This window comes from Rhopalosiphum maidis, chromosome 2, assembly GCF_003676215.2.
Source record: "Rhopalosiphum maidis isolate BTI-1 chromosome 2, ASM367621v3, whole genome shotgun sequence".
NCBI lineage: Eukaryota > Metazoa > Arthropoda > Insecta > Hemiptera > Aphididae > Rhopalosiphum > Rhopalosiphum maidis.
In genome coordinates, this window is record NC_040878.1 from 66,448,007 (window position 1) to 66,469,161 (window position 21,155).

The following is a 21,155-nucleotide window of genomic DNA, read 5'->3' on the forward strand; positions in this document are numbered from 1 at the left end:
TAAGTCCTAAAGGAACGTACATTAAATAATAAACGTATACCATTGTATCTCATTAGTCATTAGTGACACTTCTGGCTGAATTATATTTCAAATGTGGTCATTGACTTGGAGCGTACAAGAGTGAGACGTTTCAAATGCTAACGCGTATTCATTCGTGTGAGTGATACGACAATACTCAATACTCGTTGGTAGAAAATATTGTTCATCAGTCATGAACTAAACTACTATGAGTCATGACTATGTCCCATGGTAAATTGGTTGTTAACATTGTGACGATATTACGAGTATTATAAAAAAAAAATTTTAATTCTTACGAAAAAAAAACTGAATAGATGGAGCCACGAGTATATATTAATATTTTACTGCTCATTTTCCTGATTGCAATAGATTGGGCAGTCATAAAATATAGTCTATTTGCCCATTTATAGATTATGTAAACACCTAAAAGTGAAAAACACACAGAAATCTAATTAGTAGTTTTTATATTAGCGCAATCTATATATACTTACCTATTATTATAACCATACAAATATAATATATTGTGTAAAAAAAGGGTGGGGAAGTGGGGTATCACTCTGTTGGCTGTATAGCTGTATAGAGATGGAGAGTAGGTCACTATAATGGATGTGTTAAATATGAACGCAATGACAAGTATCATTGTTTACGAAAAACTTTGTATGCAATTAAAATTTTCTGTATTGACGTTAGAATTTTTTTTACAGTTACTTGAAGGAAAATTTTTGGATAATCTTGTATTGAGTTTTTTAACCTTAGGTATAAATTACAAAAATTTTACGAATTTTCAACTTCAAAATTCATTGTAAATTTTCAAGATTTTGACATATTTTGTAAACACTTGAACTTTAAATGCTTATAAACAAAACTTATGGTGAACGATTTTTGATTTTTTTTTTTTACTACGATAAGCACAACCTATAATAAACCTTGTATTCAATTTTAAAGATTTTTTGGAAACCAGAGTTTTTTATCGGTATTTTAAGAAAAAAATTTTAGAAAAATCGAAATTTCAATTGTCTACAATATTTTGAAAATTCAATCATAAATATATAACGCTAATATAAATATCTGGTAAAAATTTTGAGTATTTACAATGATTAGTTTTTGAATTACAGTAGAATAAAAAAATCGATTTTGTCAAAAACTGGTTTTGTGTAGTAATTACCGTTTTTCCGTTATTTTTTAGGGTTTTTAAATTTTTTACTTTCGATTCTCAAAAGTACCAACTAGATTCATTTTCCTTTTCAAAAAGGGGCTTAAGTCAAAAATCAAAGTACTATTGCTACTCCAAGACGTGATGACAGGCACAAAAAAACACACATCATTGTAAAATTAATACATTCATCACTCCGTTCAGAATCTAAAAAATATAATCACAACCAAAATAACCGACGTAAAATCATAATTATAATGATTAATGAATAATATCAAATAGTAAATTAAAAGATAGTTTATAAAAAAAGTCATAATTACTATATATTGACTACAACTGAACAAAATGTTGTTTGCTACAGTGATCGCCTATTGGATGAAGTGATATTATTCAAACACGCGTATGAAGAAACATTTTGCATATATCGTAGAATGAGAGATGTTAAAAACAATCGATATTTTCGATTGGCATCTCTGGTGTTTTAGATAGGTATAATCATCTAAAATCGGTATTTTACGTTAAATTTAAAAACATCGAGTAGAACATCGGTAAGCTTTTATGGTATTAACAATTTTATTTTATACATAAATAACATAAATAAACATTCAACAATAAACTAACAATATGACGCGTTTTATAACGTCGTCATTTTTGCGCAATGCAACTTAAAACTATTTAGGAAAAAATTCAGTGTTTGCGATTCCTCTCGCCGGGTGGTTTAAGCACAACGGATTTTAAAATGTCCGTCGTGATCGGAATGCGATAATATACTTTTTCACCGGTAACTGTGTTCATAGGTTTTGGCGTATTCCGTGCCGTCGACGGCAGCAGCGGTGCCGCTTTAGGAGCCGGTGGTGGGGGTGGTGGAAATGGTGTCGTTGGTACCAAATTCGTATCCGGTGGTTTCGGCACCAAAGACTTATTATTGCTCACCGCCGAAACTCCGAATGTATCTGGTCGACTGCAACCGTGGTTATCGGGGGAGGGCATTCTAGTTGACCCAAAGTCATGGCAACTAGCCAACTCCAACGACAATGCACTGATGCTTAAAGTATTCTTCATTACATCTCCTACGTACAAAAACATACAAAAGCGTGTAATAAAAATAATATTGATTAATATACTATAAAGACGTTGATTAGAAACGTATTACTTTCTAGGGTTTCGTTCCAGGCTTTCAGTGACCGACACTTCCGAATCGAATTTTCAGTGTCATCTAAGCAAACGAACAACGTGTGGTATATAGCACATGTGTGTTTTAAAAGTAAAAATAATGTATAATAGTAGGTTGACAACTGTAAATTACTTTTTATAGAAGTCAATTTTTTTTCAAAGTCATGAAACATCGTATTCGACGTATAGTAATAACTTTTTATCGATGCAATTTCGCTCACGAGTCTCCTTAATTTATCGTCAATCGTTTCTGTTGCTGTCCTCTGGTCTTTATACAATTTGTCAATCTTTTCATGCAATGTTTGCACAGATTGTTCAAATTGACGCAACTGAAATCGAAGTAAAAATAATTTATTATTTTGTTTATAATATGTCCCACCACCATTTCGTAAAATCATATTTTTATTTTTATTACTTATAAACTACAGTTTAACGGACATAGGTCCTTAAAAGTATATTTAAAAATAAACATTCAATTAAATAATTTAAATAATTTTGTTTAAAAGGTACTTGTAGACATCTCGACATTGACGATATCTGTTTTTCTTCGCCGTGTCTGACCATGTCTATATAATATTAATCATATAAGATATTTGCATAATAACAATTAATATTATCCATCATTCACAACAATTATTACCCGATAATTCTGTCAATCTTTTTTCCAATACTAAATTATTTTCTTTCATTCTTTCAAATTCTTCTTTTAATGTTTTATTATCAATACATACAGTATCTTTCACTGCCGTTAAATCTACTTGTACTTCCGTGTTCTTATATATTTTATCATAATAAATAATCGCTTTCAGGTAATTCTGTAAAATACGATATGATACTTTACAAATATGTTTCCTTTTGAATGTCCCATACATGACAATAACGCCAAATAAAAATGAAATGATTAAATAATGCATAATTGGTATATCACTCTAAAAATCTCTCTGAAAATGCCTATTAAGTCAAGACTGATTAATCTCATATGAACCTTTAGATAAATAATAATAATAGACAATTGTTTATTTTATACATAGTTACCAATATTATACCATAGAGATTAATTTACTTTCTGTTAATTTAAAATCATTTATTTAAAAAATAAAGCTAGAGAAGTAGGTAACCGCTTTACTGTCAAGTGTACCTATTGAGTAAATCACTATAATGAATATGTTAAGTAATACATTTAAATTCAATGATAAATAATCTCATGTAAAAAATAATGCAACTACAAAAGATACAAAAATAAAAAAAAACACATATCATTGTAAAATCAATACATTCATTACTCCATTCAAAATCTAAAAGTATAAGTATAAATGATTGAGATTAAATTTATGTGTAAAAGTTAGAATTTCTGATAAAGCTAAATTTGTAAATTTTTTCATCTTTTTATCATTTTTTTTTTTTCTAAATAATATACTCAATACCATATTCACATAATATTGTGTATATTATATATCTAATGACTTACACTAACATAATATTATGGATATTATTATCGTTTGTAAAATAAGCAAAATATAGATTTCAAATTACTTAATAACAGTGCTCAAATTGGGTAAACGGAATGTGTAACTCCGATATATATAATTATATATATTGTTTTTAAGTAGATCACGTATAATGGTACACAATATTATTGTGTCTGTCATCACGTTTATGAGTAGTAATAATGCTTTGATATTTGACTTCAGCCCCTCTTTGAAAAGGAAAATGAATCTAGTTGATACTTTTGGTGATCAAAAGTAAAAAATTTAAAAACCCTAAAAAATAACGGAAAAACTGGAATTTTTACGCATAACCAGTTTTTGACAAAATCAATTTTTTTATTTTGCTGTAACTCAAAAACCAATCCTTGTAAATACTTGAAATTTTCAACAGATGTTTATATAAGCGTTATATATTTATGATTAAATTTTCAAAATATTTTGACTTTTTTTAAGTAATTTGTAGACAATTAAAATTTTCGATAAAAAAATTTGGCTTTCCAAAAAATCTTTAAAATTTAATACAAGGCTTATTATAAGTTGTACTTATCGTAATATAAAAATAAATCGAAAATTGTTAATCACAATTTTTGTTATTTATACCTAAGGTTAAAAAAACCCAATACAAAAGTATATCTATAAGTATACTGACAAATCAACTCCGTTCAGAATCGCTTTTCTTTTATGTACAATAATACCTGCCATTGCATTCAAATTTAACACATCCATTATAGTGACCTACTCTCTCCATCACTACTATACAGCCAGCAGAGCGATACCCACTTGTCCACCTTTTTTTACTTTTACAAGTCAACTACCGACTAATAGTATCAATTATTAATTGTATTACATATACACATATACAATAATTATTGAACATGATGGTAATGGTAAATATTATTATATAGAACATTAAAATAGCTTAGAATTATTAATAATCAGGCTCGAGAATACTTCTTACAATATGTCTAATTCAAAAAATATTATCAAAACAATTAACTATAAAAAATCTGATTTAATCTTAAACTAACTTTTACAATAGAACAGATTATTCTCGGCCCTCGGGTATACTTCAATATAGTTTGTAATTGTTAGAGCTTCTATTGTACAAGTATTACATCAATACGATACGTTTCTGATGCTGACAAATGACAATAGACATGTCCACAAAATGTATTCATTACACTTATCGTAATTTCAAAGCCTATTTATTTTAGACAAAAACATATATTTAATTAGTGAGATAAATTAACCACAATAGGGAATGCATACTCGCATTAATTTACAAAATATCCCAAACCATATAATTCTGATTTTGAATTACATAGGATGTTTAACAGTTACGATAATATTATTTACACGGTATATCCTAAATTTCAATTTACAGGTTTTACAAGTAAATTACAAAAACGTCCTTAGTATTCTTGCGAGATATACCTACTTTAGAAAATCTACGCACGACATTACACTATTTTACAAGTTTACTGTATACGAAAGACACGATATTAAAATAAACCAATTAGGCTTAAACCTGTTTAAATTATTTTATGTAAATCAAATGGTATGCAAACATAGAAAAAACAATTTGTGATTTTAATGTATTTTTATAATTATAATAATAATAAATTGTAAAAATTTACTTACAACAATCCATACGTTAAACAATGTTTAAGAAACACACTACAAAATGTAATTTAAAAATATAAAACGTCACATAAACTAGTATACATTGAAACGTAAAAATGCATTACCAATATTAGCAAATATCATAATTTATAAGTATAACAATAATTATTACTTATACCTTTCAGTTGATCATGAGATATACAATTCAACAATCGTAAATCAAGGCAAATAGGTAATAAATATATTAATTTATAATTGGTACGCGTCTTCGGTATTATTGTTAAGTTTGTAATAATTATAATTTGCTCGTTTAAAATGACAATAGTACTGAACAGAATTGGTTTGTACTCATTCATAATGTGATAAATAATAATATGATAATGCTAACGAAAAAGCAGACGGGAATTTAGTAACGAAATCAAATTATTGGTTTACAATTGGGTACCAATACACAACGTACCTACTACGTATCGAAGTTAGACAACGTGCTTATTTTAAATGATAGAGTAAAATTTCATATAATTTAGTAAATTCAAATAACGAATTACGGTTACTTAAATTATTGAGAACAATATAATAATATGATAAACAGCTAACAAATACAAACTTTCAAATTACAGAAAACACTTATCTATGCTAATAGATCCGGGTTGCTGAAAAATGTAATTCATTTAATTGATTTACTAAATTTCAATGAAACAATCGTGTAGGTACATAAGAGATCTTTAGCTCACTGTATTGATTCGTGAAATGTTTAATGATTATTAACGCAACCCGGCATAATAGAAGTAAAATCGTTAACGTGTATACTAACAATTACGGGTAACGGTTGCATTTTATTTTTATTGCTACTTTAAGAGCACACAACAACTTAAAACAGTAGTCTAATTGCACAATGTTATATCTATAGTATAATAGGTACCTATGATTAGTAATTGCACAGTACAGTTGTATGGTACGTCCCTGTCATTACAATATTGCCTATAATTATTATTATTGTTTTATTATCCAATAAAATTACGTAGTTTTGTAGAGCCTCGCAAAGGAACGAAAAAAAAAATGTCACAAATATTAGTGTTATATTTACTAGTGACAATTCACGTCATATCGTTTTTATTATATCCGAATTTCTAAACATTATTTATGTACTCGTCTATGATCGTTACAATGTCGCGTTCCGTAGGGTTTGCGAATTTTCAAGAACATTTGACCAATTTGTTATACTGTTGTTTATTCAATAAATCAATATAGAAAATTAATAGGAATATAGGTGCATTTCGATTTCATTAATCACAATTAAATATACCTTGGTCTTATTATAATGTAATTTATTTTTAACAAACGTAATTTATCTTAAATGTACCTATGATCGTATTATATTTTAGCTTTCCACACGTAATAGACATGTCTGTGGTAAGCTTTTATTCGAAACATAAATGGCATATTCAATGATAAAATAGGATTCTTCTCGGCTTATCAATGGATTTTCTGTTTTTAACCATATCCGTCATTGTACAATGCAAAATATGGTCGAATAATTGTTTCTTGATATTTTTTATACTATATATATAAATATATATAAATACACATATCTTACAACGTTACATTGCAGTCACACATGTACAATCGATGCATCGAATTTCGGATATGCGATTATATAATTATAATATTTAACAATTAAAAACTTTGGTTGACGCGATTTTACAGTAGTCAATATAATCAATAAATTCTAAAAAATAAAAATAATAATAACGCTTACTATAGTAAAAAAAAATCATTAATTCAAGAGTAGTTAACAAATTATATAATATTGTGGCATTATTGTACTAAGTCTAAATAATATAATATAGGTACAAGACAATGCGGGCAGGGATCGCGTTACAATACGCCTCGGTGTGGATCATACATCAATATGTTACAACTAACCTCTTACTTAACGTACATCACACTAGTCCATACATATATAAATGTATTAGACGTCATTATTGTAGTCTTTTATATTTATTAGTCGTATATTACATTACGGCCGTGTTGTTATTGTTTGGAATCATTAAACATACACGTCGATAGTAACTACTCCGAACTATAGTGAAATTTATACGTACATATATGATATATACGACTATTGTTTATTCTAAAATAAAAAAGTTGTCTTTTCTTGTCGACACTGAAAAACAGAGAGATAGAGAGTGAAAGAGAGAGAGAGAGAGAGTAATAATTTATTAGTGTGAAAATCCGCCGTTGCATTTTCCTAACACCCGGTCTGCAGCAGAAGCTTGGAGAATCTCCACACTCGCGTCCAAGCCATAGTTCCGCTGGCGATCACCGGGTTGTCCCTCAGAGCGCACTGCCATTTACCCTGGACGGACTGCGCGGCGGTGGGCTGCGAGTTGTGCGTTGGAGTCGGCTGTACGCTCGGCAAACGGACTGGAGACGCGGTCGAGTTGGTAATGGCTGGCTTTTGTGGCGATGCTGCGGGTGATGTCATGATGAGATCTAGAAATAAAAAAACAATCATAATAATGAAAACGTTGATTAATTGACGCTTAAACAAGATATCGTTTTCAATAGAGGCATTTGTGGCGAATATATTTCACGATGTATCATATTATCAATAATATTTCACACTAATCAAATATACATGTATAAATAATAATCGACGCGTCTATAATAAGGCCGAAGACAACGAATGACTGAAAATGTTGCTAACACATTTGAATCGTACCTATATTGTTAAAGTATTAAAATAGGAACATTATGTAAATATGCACCTCAGGTACACTAATCAACGATCGACGAATAATTATTATAATATAGATGGCGTATATATTAATTTCCCATAGAATACGCTTTTTTTTTTTTTTTTTGGTATATCATACATTATTCATATTACGATGTATTTTATTTTATAATTTAAAAAATGAATATCCCACCGGTATAGCAATCCTCTTGGGATAGAGGGCTTTACCGTTATGAATAGCATTACACAAAGGTATTTTTATTTATTTTAAAAAGAGTTTTAAATAACTATATTTACGATGAGTAAATATGCATTTTAACATTATATACATTATTATAATATAATATTCTTAAAAAGAAAATGATGTGTATTTTTTTTTTATAAAATTAATACTTAATATTAAAAAATGTGTTATCTCGAAATATCAACAAAATAATGTTTTCACGCTAAAAAAAATTCAAAATAATTGTATACAAAGAAGTGCACCAATAATTTTATAGTAGTAGACATAAACCCCTATATAGTGCCATTCAATTTTTGAACCAAATTATTATAAAATGTGATTTCATTAAGTTGTCTATCATTTTATTTTTTAGATTCACTATAATAATATGAAAACCTCAGAAAAATGTATAAAAAAATATTAATAATAATGAAATATTTCATTCGAATAAAACGAAAATAATAATGTTTAACAACCTTAATCTGAGTAACCTGTTTACATTATTTAAATCTCTATTAATTCTTGTACAACATAATTATTAATTACATATTCATAACCACATATCGTCAAAGTGTTAGTTTAAGACCACATAATATAAATATAATCAATATCTCGTGCAATATAATATAAGTATATTAATGAGTTAATGCTAATAGGTACATTTCAAAAACGACATTTAAATTACTGAAAATGGCCATTTGCCTTTGGCTATAGTCAGTAATAATTCCACACGACTGTTTGTTGCCTTGAAATTACCTGCTGAACTATGATAATATATGTGTTATAGATTATGTAATGGATTTTCTTTTATTTCAAAACTGTAGTTAATTTTTCATTTATAATAACTATGTTCCGATGTTTAATACTGTTTAAACTAATTAATTTCAAAATTATTTAGAATAAAGTCTGTTAAAAATTTAACAATATAAATGATAATTAATAACTATAATATTATTTACAATATTTCTATGACAAATAGATAATAGTATACATTTTTAAGTTTTAAGGGATATAACTAATAATATTCTCATATTTTAAGTTATGTAAATTATAATAAATATATTATTATAAAGTGTTTATTAATTATAAGATCGATTAGATAGGTATACTTTATAATATTTACAGTTACGTTTTTGTCAACAATGATCAATGAGCACAGTAAATCATAAAATTAGCTTTTATAATTGTTGTATAATGTTGTAATTAATGAATGGATATTATTTTTAATGACTGTGGTTATGTAAATTATGGTAAAAATATAATGACAGTACAAAAAAAATATTAATCAAATTTAATATTTTAAAATGTTTCCTATTTAACGTTTTACTATCCAATTATAAAATATATAGTTCATAACAAATAAATTAGTAAATATATTTCTACATAAATGATTATTGACACCTAAAATACGAGTAAGGCCTTGATATTTCATGCAGTGTATAATAAATATTCTTAAAAAACACTATGGCCTACAATATATAATCAATATAGGTACGCAAAATTAAATTATATCGTACAATTAATTAATTTTAAGATTCAGACAATAATAGTGTTCAATTAAAAAATACACATATACGTCATCAATAAATTAGACGTAAAACTGCATTCGACTGCAATTGACGTACGTTGTATCTTTATTCCCATTTCTCAAACGTGAAATGCTGAAACTAAAAATGCTATTTTTAAAAATAGATAAAAAAAAAATAAAGTATGCATTCCTAAAAAGCAAAGAGCTATTTTGGATGAATTCACCCTGAACACTTTCAGAGTGATGGATTGTATATATAATGACACAAATTGTACTTAAATTATACGATATGCAACTATTATCACAATAAATTATATTATGATTTAACTGAAAGTCTGAAATAACTTATTGTTAAATTTTGTTTTTACACTTTAAATATTAAAAAGTAATATTAAAATTAAAATATTTTTGGTCTATGCGCAAACTCATCATACAGTATCAGATATAAAGATCACATAATATAGTTGACATTTTATATTATAATGATGCTCATGCAAAAATTAATAAACTAATATATTCTAGTAGACTATAGTAACAATGATTAATGAAAGTTATTCATTTTCATTAAACTTTCAAAATAAATTAATGACATTTAAAGTATAAATCTCCAAGATAAAAATAAATGTTATTTAGGTACAAAACAAATATAAGTGAACAAAAAAATTATAATAAAAATTAATTGTGGACCTTTGTCCTTTATAGATTGTATATATTTATATAATTGTTATTACATACATATTAATAACCTTATAAATTCAGTGTGAAAAAAAAACAAATTTTAAATAATTGTACGTCTAATAAATCTATCTACCTATCCATTTCGTACACATTTCACAGCCTCTCACTAACCGTCGACATTGATGGATCATTCCGAAGATTCATAGTTTAAAACGCATATTATATATTTATATATAAGGCACACGAATTCGTACAATAGAAACAGGATGATGGATAGACACTGCTATATTATAGTTGTCCACGATAGGTAATATTATCACACAAAAATCGATATTATGTTATTTCTTGTTTTGAATATTTACAAATACGTGTCTTTTTGAGAAATCATCAAATTTGTCTTATAATATTTTTTTTATAAAAAACAGAATGTATACCCCATTGCAATTAATCACCGGAAAAATATTTAAATATACGAAAAACTTATAACGTTATTTACTAATCTTAATATCTGCGAGATAGAAAGAATTATCTCTATGAATATTACTTAGAGTAAAGAATATTATATAATATTATATTATATGTTTTTAATTTAATAAATTTAATTATTTTATAGTTAAAACTACTTAAAATGATCACCAGGCCGTATTTAAAAAATGTTCATTTCATGAGTTTATTTTTTATCTTAATAATACAAATACGTTTATTGTGCTCCAATGTAGATACAGTTATACAAATTATTTATTTTCAAAAAAAAAAGAAAATACAAAGCTTTGAAGTATCAAATATTAAAAATGTTTAAATTGTTAGAAATGTAATGTAAATATTTCTATGAATATTTGTTATATCTGAAAACCCAACAAGTATTCAATCACTTGATTATGCTTATAACTTTTTTTTAACTTTCCCATTCAAAGAAGAAAAAGTTATTGCATTTTACAAATCCTGTAAACAAGTAAATTAATTATGAATAAAAATATACCGAGTACAACGACCCCCGTTTTTTTAACGCATAGTATATATAATAATATTTGGCAACTATATTACATAAACACGTGTCAAAGGTTTATGTGCGGTTGAAAAAAATATAGGAATCACATTATTAAGTTTTTAATTCATAGTTTCAATTATTATAGAGAGGTACAATTTACTTACATGAAATAAGAATTGTAACTTATTAAATTACAAACCATAACATTTAAGTAACTAATTAAGTTCTAAAATTATTATAGAATCAACTTTGACTAAATTTTAGCCTATCCATATTCACTTAGAAAAACAATAATGTTTCAAACATACTAGGTAAGAAAGGAAATTAATAAAAACGTATAATAAATTATGTATGCGTTTTATAAAAACACACTACGTTTTCGTATCAATATGTTTAATTTCCGAATTAGCCTTCATTATAAGGATATTATAAAATATTTTATTTATCAAGTGTTTCACTAGTAAGTTTACTGAGTAGGTAGGTACAATTCAACACTCAAACAATAATTATGATTTATACTTCAAGGAATCTCACCATGGATGTAAAAATGTCGTACAAATATTTGCAAACTAATAATATGTTGGTGCGTTACAACTTAGTGTATAAGTCAGTAAGTGAACCACAAAAGCTTTTTGACGTGCATTAAATTGTAAATGCAGGAAACATTAATTGGATTATACTAATTTAATTAAGTTAAACACTACTAAGATACAATATAATAATGAGAAAATCCCACTTAAAATTTTAAATAAAACATAAAAAAACGTTTACAAATTATTGTATATCTACTTAATCAATTTTAAACTAACTGAATATAATTTTTAAAACTTTCATTTTAAATATTAGATCAAATCACAAAGCAATACTTGACAGAAAGTATTATAACTATTAAAGAGAATTTCTTTATTTCAGTACCATAATTGTTCGCTTTTTAAATAAAACGCTCGTTAAAGTGATTTGTAAATTCACATAATAATATATAAATTATAATATAAACATATATATTTTAAATTTTATAATATATATACTAGCATGCCGAAAATTATTTATGAAAAGTGATTCATGTGTATAATTCATTTTAAAATCATAGTAAACTCTTGGTTATTAATTTGAAATTAATAAATTTTAGAAAATTTTAATGCATGCGTATTTTTTGTATTCTTATGTTCGATGTGCAAATAATACTCAAGCAGAGATAGTGTATTATTATTATTATATAATTAAATGAAATTAAACATAATATGATATACTGTATATTTTTGGTGCATCAAAGTAAAGAATAATTACAACGTATACTATTATTTTAAAGTTATGGGTTTGTGATCATAACATTTTGTATCTATTTCTATCAGAAAATTTATAGAAACTCTCTGGGGCACTTGTTTTTCAAGTGTGAATCGTGTGTTTGTATGATATTTCATCACAAACAATAAGGATGTTATATTTTTATAAACAGATTTACTTATACAATATCAATATGCTAACACTTAAATACAAATCCAATCAAAAAAGACGTAAAATATTCATTAATATTTACACCAAAAGTGCTCGTGGAATACTATGATCGTTATTGTAGTTTTTTCAGTACTATAACCGATACCTACCACACGTGTCATTAGTTTTTAAAATTATTAAAAATGCCTATAAACGTTATTAAAACGTCATATTATTAGCTACATCTGCGAGTTATCTTATGAAATAAATAAATAATAGTCCAACGACAATGGCCATAAGTGTTTTTACCCGCGATCAAATGTTATTTATGCAAATGTCTTAAGCTTACATATTATATACAATATAGTATGTACCGACATATCACATTGCATTAAAAGTTTGAGTAGTATAAACACATATACGAACAACGATTAAACCGTTATCGAGTGCTTGGCCATCGACAAACTATATATTATACACTATTATATATATATATATATTTGTGTGTGTGTTTATTAATTAGTTATTACTTATAAATCTTATCTATTATACAATTTCAAACAAAAAACCACTCAATGTACGCTGCAGCTTTAAATATTGTGTCTGGACGATTATTATTATTATATTATTTACGGCGCATCCGGGCTTATTGCCAGACAAGGACTGCTTTCGTTGTTTCAATGGAAACTGTACATAATATATAATAATATTTAATATAGATGTGTTATTTTTTTTTTGTGGGGTTGACGACCTTTTTTCTTTTAACTCCTACTATGGCGGTTGTCGTGGGGCTATTGTATTTTGGACGAAGCCCAAAAAGACTACGCGTCTGCCGTCTCTCGCAAATATTATTAAACCTATAATAGTGTTTGTTCTGTATTCGAAATAGTTAAAATATATGTTATATATATCTTGACACTTCGATTCGTCGCTAAGTCAACTACTTTGAGAAAACTAGTGCTACGGAGCATTTACGAAAGTTTCCAACTGAAACGACGCTTTTGATGAATGTCGAAATGTCAAAATTCAAGCGCGTGATTCAATTGACAAACTCAGAATAATAGATGTGAAGTAGTTTAGTTATACACTTTTAACAAGATTTCTTGAAGCTTTTAAAACCATACTACACTCCCAGATAAATTATATTGTATTATTGGTATATTTATTTTTAGTATTGGTAAATGATAAAAAAAAAACCAGCCACAATATTTGAAATAATTAGTTTATACGCGTATTTAAAATAATAATTGTAGCGGCATAATATAAGCACAATAATATACCTAAATTAAATTATAGGTACCTATATAATATAATATACCATTATATTGCATTAACTGTAATGTGTAATTTAATTGAATCAATTTTGACGTCCATAACAATTAGTGGGTGCAATTCTACTATAGGAGTGTTAAGTATAATGCGTAAAAAGGATATTATGTACATTATAATTACAACGATCCATCATTGCCATCAAATATTATAATATAATCAATTATAATTAAGACCGATCGACGAATAATTTTCATATGTACAACAAAATGCATTTATTTCTCTATCACAAAGACACGACGCATCACCAAAAATTGAACAACCCGAATGATTGAAATATATATATATATATATATGAAAATAACGTATTATTATTTATTACATTCACGAGTGAGAAGATACCTCTGATATATTATTTAAATATAATAAGGGTACAGAGAAACGTAAAAATGCACCTGAATAAGGTGTATATAAATAAATAAAGTGTGATACGAATTTTACAATATCAAACTCAGTATTTATACGCCTGCAAATACCGGCGGAGAATGGTTATTATTTCGTTTTAGTGATTGCAATATATACCGCTAAAAACATTTTAAGTACACGCGATATTTACACTGAAAAAACGCGTTGTGCCGACAAACACGGTACTGCGTTTTTGAGTAAGTATGTTTATAAATTCATATTATATATATATATATATCGCGGTTATCCATCTCACCATCAAGTATAATACTGCGTAATTGCATCAATTTAAAAAAGTTGTTTTTTTTTTTTCTATTATTATTATTATAAATTTTAGTGTCCAGTTGTGACCGTCCGCTTAAAACCGTATCGAATCAATCGGGTAAAAAGCTAATGTCATAGCTAGTATTATTACGGTACGTCGTAGTGCGCACTCGATTAATACGATTACTAAATTCGGGCGTGCGTGCGTGCGTGTGTCACTATGCATATTATGTAACGTTTACAACCGATATTTATATAATATATTTATACATACTTTTATTGTTATACTGCAGGCGGGCCGCGACTATATTATTATTACAACAGTAAATAATATATATGTTACCCATAGGCTATACCATTAATGTGTGATATACGAGTGTGTACAAAACGTATGGGTTGACGGTTGTGTGCGTTCGCGCGCCGAACGAGAATGATGCGTTTCGGGAGTAACGAGTAACATTTCAATGACACCTACACACGTGTGGCCCAAGTCCTCCGTGTCATGTACTGATATATTATACATCTATATATTCTATATACTCTATAGAGTATAGGTGCATTGCACCGTGAAAACTCGAACCGCGTGTGTCAAATTGTTTGTGTCGTCGGTGTAAGACAAAAGTTCAACGCGCGTTTCCGTAACCGTCCGCGTGTTTTATACACGCCTATATAGTATAATAATATAACGTTATATTGCAGTCACACGGCATAATATATATTTATATATACATATTGTATAGTAGGAAACATCGGTTCGTACAATACTCGTCTAGCATTCGTGTGTGTGTGTGTATAGTATTATATATTATACAATACGTATACGTATAATGATAATATTATATATATATATATATATGTATAGTTATACTATATCGTTTTGTACCAATTAGTACCGCTCGTTACCCGACACTTGTTACCAGTTTGTTTTAAAAAAATATATATTTTCCATCCATCTGTGTGCTATAATATAGGGTCATAGGTATCGTGAAAACACGCAGCACGTCTTTTTGAGTTTCTTATCCGATTACTGTCGTGTAACGTCGTTATTTTACCCGAAAAAATATGTGGAACAAGGTGATAAGGAGACACCCTCGCGTCGTGGTTTTTTTTTATGTCCAAAAACTCACACCATTTTATTTTCAGATAACCTTATACGGGCGTTATGCAAGACATCCAATATAAAAAATGCACCTATAATTATACGTATATATATATTTGTATAACTAAACGTAAATAATATTGATGTAGTACGCTGTACACCTCTAATTGCCGTGGAGGTCACCTGAACGTGTAAAATAAGAATTTCTTTTGTGCGACCCAATGTACATTAAACGTACTTACCTATAGGTATATTATATAATAACAGTGACTTCTGATATGAGATTCAGTGTGTTTTATCGACGAGTAGTAAAAATATCGAGGACAATGTTTGCGACACACGTTGTACGAGCCATAAAAAGCAAACCTGTAAGCGATATGAACTAGCAAAAATAAAATATCGTAACATTATATTTGTTATTTCTATTTTATGTATTGTATACATATATTTCTCTGGACTGAGATGCATAAAAGTCTGTGCTTTGCAACCGTTTTTATAATATGATTTGTTATATATACTCATCGTTTATAGATTACAATACAATACATTATAACATTAATATGATGAAATTCTTTTTGTATATTCGTCAACACATTTTTAAGTTAAAAACTGTGGAATAGTGAATTTAAACAAAAAAAAAAAAATCATAAATTTAATTATCAAACTCTACTGCTAAAAGGTATATAAAATATTAGAATATTCATTTTTTTTTTTTTTACATTGTTGTATTTATAGAAAATTATACAATTTATTTCAATCTTTTTTCTCATTATGTAAGTAGATATTTATTTAGTATTTTCTCTATGTTTATTTATATAACTGCTAACTTGTACACTATACAGTTATAAAACTGTGTAATAGCTAATTAACAAAAAAAAATGCCTATTTGGTAGTATATGGAAATAATAACATAGTCAATGCTATATCAAATATAAATAGTAAATTATTTTGCGTTGTTAACTAATATCTTATAATAATAAATCAACATACATAAATACGTACATAGTTAGGTTACACGAAATGTTAAAACGAACAGAGAGTAAAGGATACAACAAATTAATAGTAATATCAACATATTTTAAATTATTTTTCTTTATTTTTTAAAAATATGAAATACTGGATGAATATTTGGATGCTTTAGAAACACTTCGTAGTAAATACTCAAGAAAATTAATAACAATTTTAAAATATATATTATAGACAATAATTAAAGAATTGAATGCCTACGATTAAATAGACGTGTTAGTCTATAGGTTACGTAAATTTGAATTAATATAGTTACTAATCATATTATTTATATTATAATGAATCTATACTAGCTATCTATCTATCTAGCTTTATCCGTTAAAATTCATATTTACCCCACGATATCTTACAGTATAAAATTGTTTATTTTCCTTCGACGTGTTTTTCTTTGAGCAGAAAATATTACTACACGGATCAATAAAAACTAAAAATGAAATTCTGTGTTTAGTAGACCATAAATTCTAAGAATTTGTGAAATTAAATAACATTGATGATAAACAAAAAAAATCACAGTTAAATAGCGGTTGTAAATCATAAGGAAGTTAAAATAATTGAGAAATATATATATATATATACCTATACTATTATGAACTGCAATAAAATCGTTATTAAAGTAAAGAACTTAAACGGTCGAATATAAATACATATAATCATTTGTAAACAAATAAATGTATCACTAAAGTATCAATAGTTATACTATAAGTAATATCATTCTAGTATATAAGTTGTAATTTAGTATCTAATAGCATAATAATTATCGATTAAAATATTTAAACTGAAAGTAACACTACTCGCTCGCAACTAAATTATAAGTCCTTTCTATATTATACTTAATAAAACAACTAACCGGTTACTTACAATCAATAATTGCTTCAAACTTGTATTTACTTTAAAAGATTATCGACACTCGATTCTATTATACAATACTTGATTAGAAAATACGAACAAACTAGTCAAATCAACATAATTTGTAGTAAAGTTATTATGTAAATGGCGCCATTAGGATTGATTTGAAATCCAAAACGCATGTCGTTTAATACGACACACGACCGATTCGACATTGAACCGATAACGGTGACCTGGAAAAAATTCTACGGGAAACTATAGATTTTCGCAAAACCTGCATGGTATAGCGTCAACACTACATAACACAACTAGGCAAATATTATTCTACTAAAAAATAATTTAAATCAGTATATCATACTGAAATCCAAATTCTAAATCATGTTCAACGACGTCCTGGCAAACGAAAATTGGCGATTCTCGATAATGTAAAAAGTTATACGAATACAAAAATAATAGATCAATACGATTCTCCAATTATAAAGAACATTATTAAAAAACCTACCCGAAACGTAATCATTATCGTACTAGGGGGTATACCTTTATACCGTAAACAAGTCGGTCTACTATACTATATACGATCGATTCGCACGCATTATATTAGACATAAAATAATATCAATAATAATATCGAGAATTACGGTGTGTACACAAAATATACTCACTGTGATTTAGTGGCAATAATTATTCGTCGTCGAAAATTGATGAAATGAAAATCGATCTTCGGAAACCGCTGGCTAAAGTACAACTGTTATACGGCAACACAAACAAGCACCGACAGTGGTCGACCGGAGAATGAACGGCGGCGGCGGCGGCGGCGGCGGCGGCTACAGCTACAGCTACGTCGGTGTCGACACGACGGCGGCAGAGTGCGTATGTATGCATGTGTGTGTTTGTGTGTGCGCGCGTGTGGAAATTCACACAGCTTTGCCGTTTTGTTCGCGTGGAACGAGCACCCGGCCGGAGAAGAAGTCGGTTTTGGTCGTATGAAACCGAAAAAAATGTTTAGAACAACAATACGCAGTAAATAATAATGTTAGTATTTACTAATTGTTACTATTATTATTGTTGTTGTTGTTGTTGTTGTTATTAGTGATGCAAATGAAATGCAAAATATAGGGACATATACGGTATAGTATGATGGAGACCGGACCTGCAGATGCGGCTGGAGCCGGACGGTCGCAGTGCGGTGGAAATGATGTATACACGGAACGGAATTAAATCGTAATCGTTAAATCGCTTACACGCACGAACGGACGACAGCTAAATTAATATGAATCGCTGGCGTTTTATTATCATGACCGACGTCGTCACTCGGTGTATCGACGCCTCGGGCAATTAATAACAACAAAAAACGCAACACGAATATATTTATAATAATACGATATTACTATAATCAAACGCACGGTCTGTACGCGACTTCACGAATCCGACGACGTATAGGACGATTGTTCAGGCCCAGATTCACACTGATGCAATGAGTGCGTGTGCACTTCGATCCGATACTCTGGGAACTCCATATTATTTAAAACAATATCGTTTACTTATAAATATTTTGATTTTTTTCTTTTTCATTAATATGCTAAATATATATTCCCATGTTTTTAATCGACCGTATTGATGTTTAAAAATTAAACCCAATTAAAAATTAAATTCAATAATAGACCAAAAGACAATAATGATTATTTAATCACCTACGTATGTTAACACAATCATTGTGTAAGCAGTACTATAGCTGTAATTGAAAAACATAAATAATTATCATAGTTTCGGCCAAATTACCGTTTTAAAATAAACGAAAATGTGTGAAACGTTTATTGAGTATAATATTTGGCATTATTAAATGAGGAGTCTAGTTTCAAAGTGTACACTCTCCACTTTTCATGAAAAATAAGACAGATATCGTGTCGTATAAAATGTTAATCGCTGAATTCCAATAACACATTTTTGTCGAGCAAAATGGTCAAACTCTATTATATTTTTTAACTAAAAAATAACATTTAGTTTCAAAATTTACAATCTCGTTGTATGTTGTATGTGTTAGGTTAAGTTACTTACCTTTAATACATTTAAATCATTTAGTAATGTATTATACTCATTTAAAAATCTCTAGTTTAAATTTAGTGTTGGTAGAAGAGGAATTTTTGTAGTTGGGTATGCTAAAATTTAGATGTAGTTACCTTTATAGAGTATAATATACAAGAGTCTAAGGTTACAAATTGGCTCTTGTACTTGATCCACATTTCTTTTAATCAACCCTCGGGGTAGGTAATATTTTGCGCGATTTTTGACATGAATGTGGTAGGAAATGATTATTATATTATTTTTTCAAATCCTTTTTATATAAGTGCATGTCCTTCGCGGTACATGAAAAAAAAATACCAGTGTTTACTCGCATGCGCTACCATTCAGCACGGAAACGTTATCGATTTAAACTTTACATATATTATGTTAATTTTTCGTTACACTTTGACGACGGTGCTCGCCGAAGATAGGTATACTACGATTTTCAATTTATATTATATACAATGATTTTTTTTTTTAAGAACTATTTTCTATCTATACCCCTCTATCATTAACACCACAACTTTTTCACAGCCACGTAGATAAATATTTATTTTATTTAGACATCATGTTTATGTGTGTTTACACCGCATAACCACCGATCGAGTATTAACTCGATTACTATAATATATTATGTACCATGTAGGTACCATATCATAATATTATTATACCTATAGGCTTCGGCTATAGCTATTACTGTGTGTAAATAAATTATATAATTAATCGTACTCGAACCATGACTGGCATGACAGTCGGCTAACGCGTGACAATTTATTATTTTCCGAGCGAGTTCCTCGAAAATTGTGTCATCTCCGTGCATTTTTTTTTTTTGTTTCGACTATTGAGTAAATAGCTTAATGCATCCGTTTTCACAAGCTGATTTTATTAAAATAATTATTCAACATAATATATCAACGGAACTCCGCGCGCAGTTTCTGTCTGCAACACTGTATTAGCAGCAATGCTCGACTTGTGTGTTTAATTTATAATATCATTATATAATATAATAAATTCAGTTTCAAATCGGGAATAAGATTTAGTAGATAAGCGGACAAAATCCTGTCCAAAATTATACTGAACA

At 28.0% G+C, this 21,155-nt stretch overlaps 1 protein-coding gene and 1 long non-coding RNA gene across 3 annotated transcripts; both read right to left on the reverse strand.

Annotated features, from left to right (window-relative positions):
- Positions 1–1,821: 1,821 nt before the first annotated feature.
- LOC113554571 (arp2/3 complex-activating protein rickA-like) lies at positions 1,822–2,886 on the reverse strand. Of its 2 annotated transcripts, XM_026958470.1 has the most exons (4): positions 2,855–2,886; positions 2,478–2,673; positions 2,325–2,387; positions 1,822–2,241 (listed from the first exon to the last, which is right to left on the reverse strand). In XM_026958470.1, the coding sequence occupies exons 1-4, from the start codon at positions 2,870–2,872 to the stop codon at positions 1,859–1,861; spliced, it is 660 nt and encodes a 219-aa protein (XP_026814271.1). In that variant the 5' UTR covers positions 2,873–2,886; the 3' UTR covers positions 1,822–1,858. The 2 variants fall into 2 exon arrangements, with proteins under 2 accessions (XP_026814271.1, XP_026814270.1); XM_026958469.1 differs by lacking the exon at positions 2,855–2,886 and having other exon boundaries at positions 2,478–2,851.
- A 2,529-nt stretch (positions 2,887–5,415) lies between these two features.
- Positions 5,416–18,832, reverse strand: LOC113554576. The gene is made up of 2 exons (XR_003405282.1): positions 18,676–18,832; positions 5,416–7,950 (listed from the first exon to the last, which is right to left on the reverse strand). It is a non-coding gene; the product is annotated as an uncharacterized LOC113554576 (long non-coding RNA).
- Positions 18,833–21,155: the final 2,323 nt, after the last annotated feature.

Excerpts from the sequence above, each read along its gene's own strand:
- LOC113554571 (XM_026958469.1), bottom strand. The coding sequence starts at position 2,742 with ATGATTTTACGAAATGGTGGTGGGACATATTATAAACAAAATAATAAA. Across the intron at positions 2,388-2,477 it reads AAAATTGACTTCTATAAAAA|ATGACACTGAAAATTCGATT; the intron begins GTAATTTACAGT and ends TCGTTTGCTTAG. Across the intron at positions 2,242-2,324 it reads CTGGAACGAAACCCTAGAAA|GAGATGTAATGAAGAATACT; the intron begins GTAATACGTTTC and ends TTTTGTACGTAG.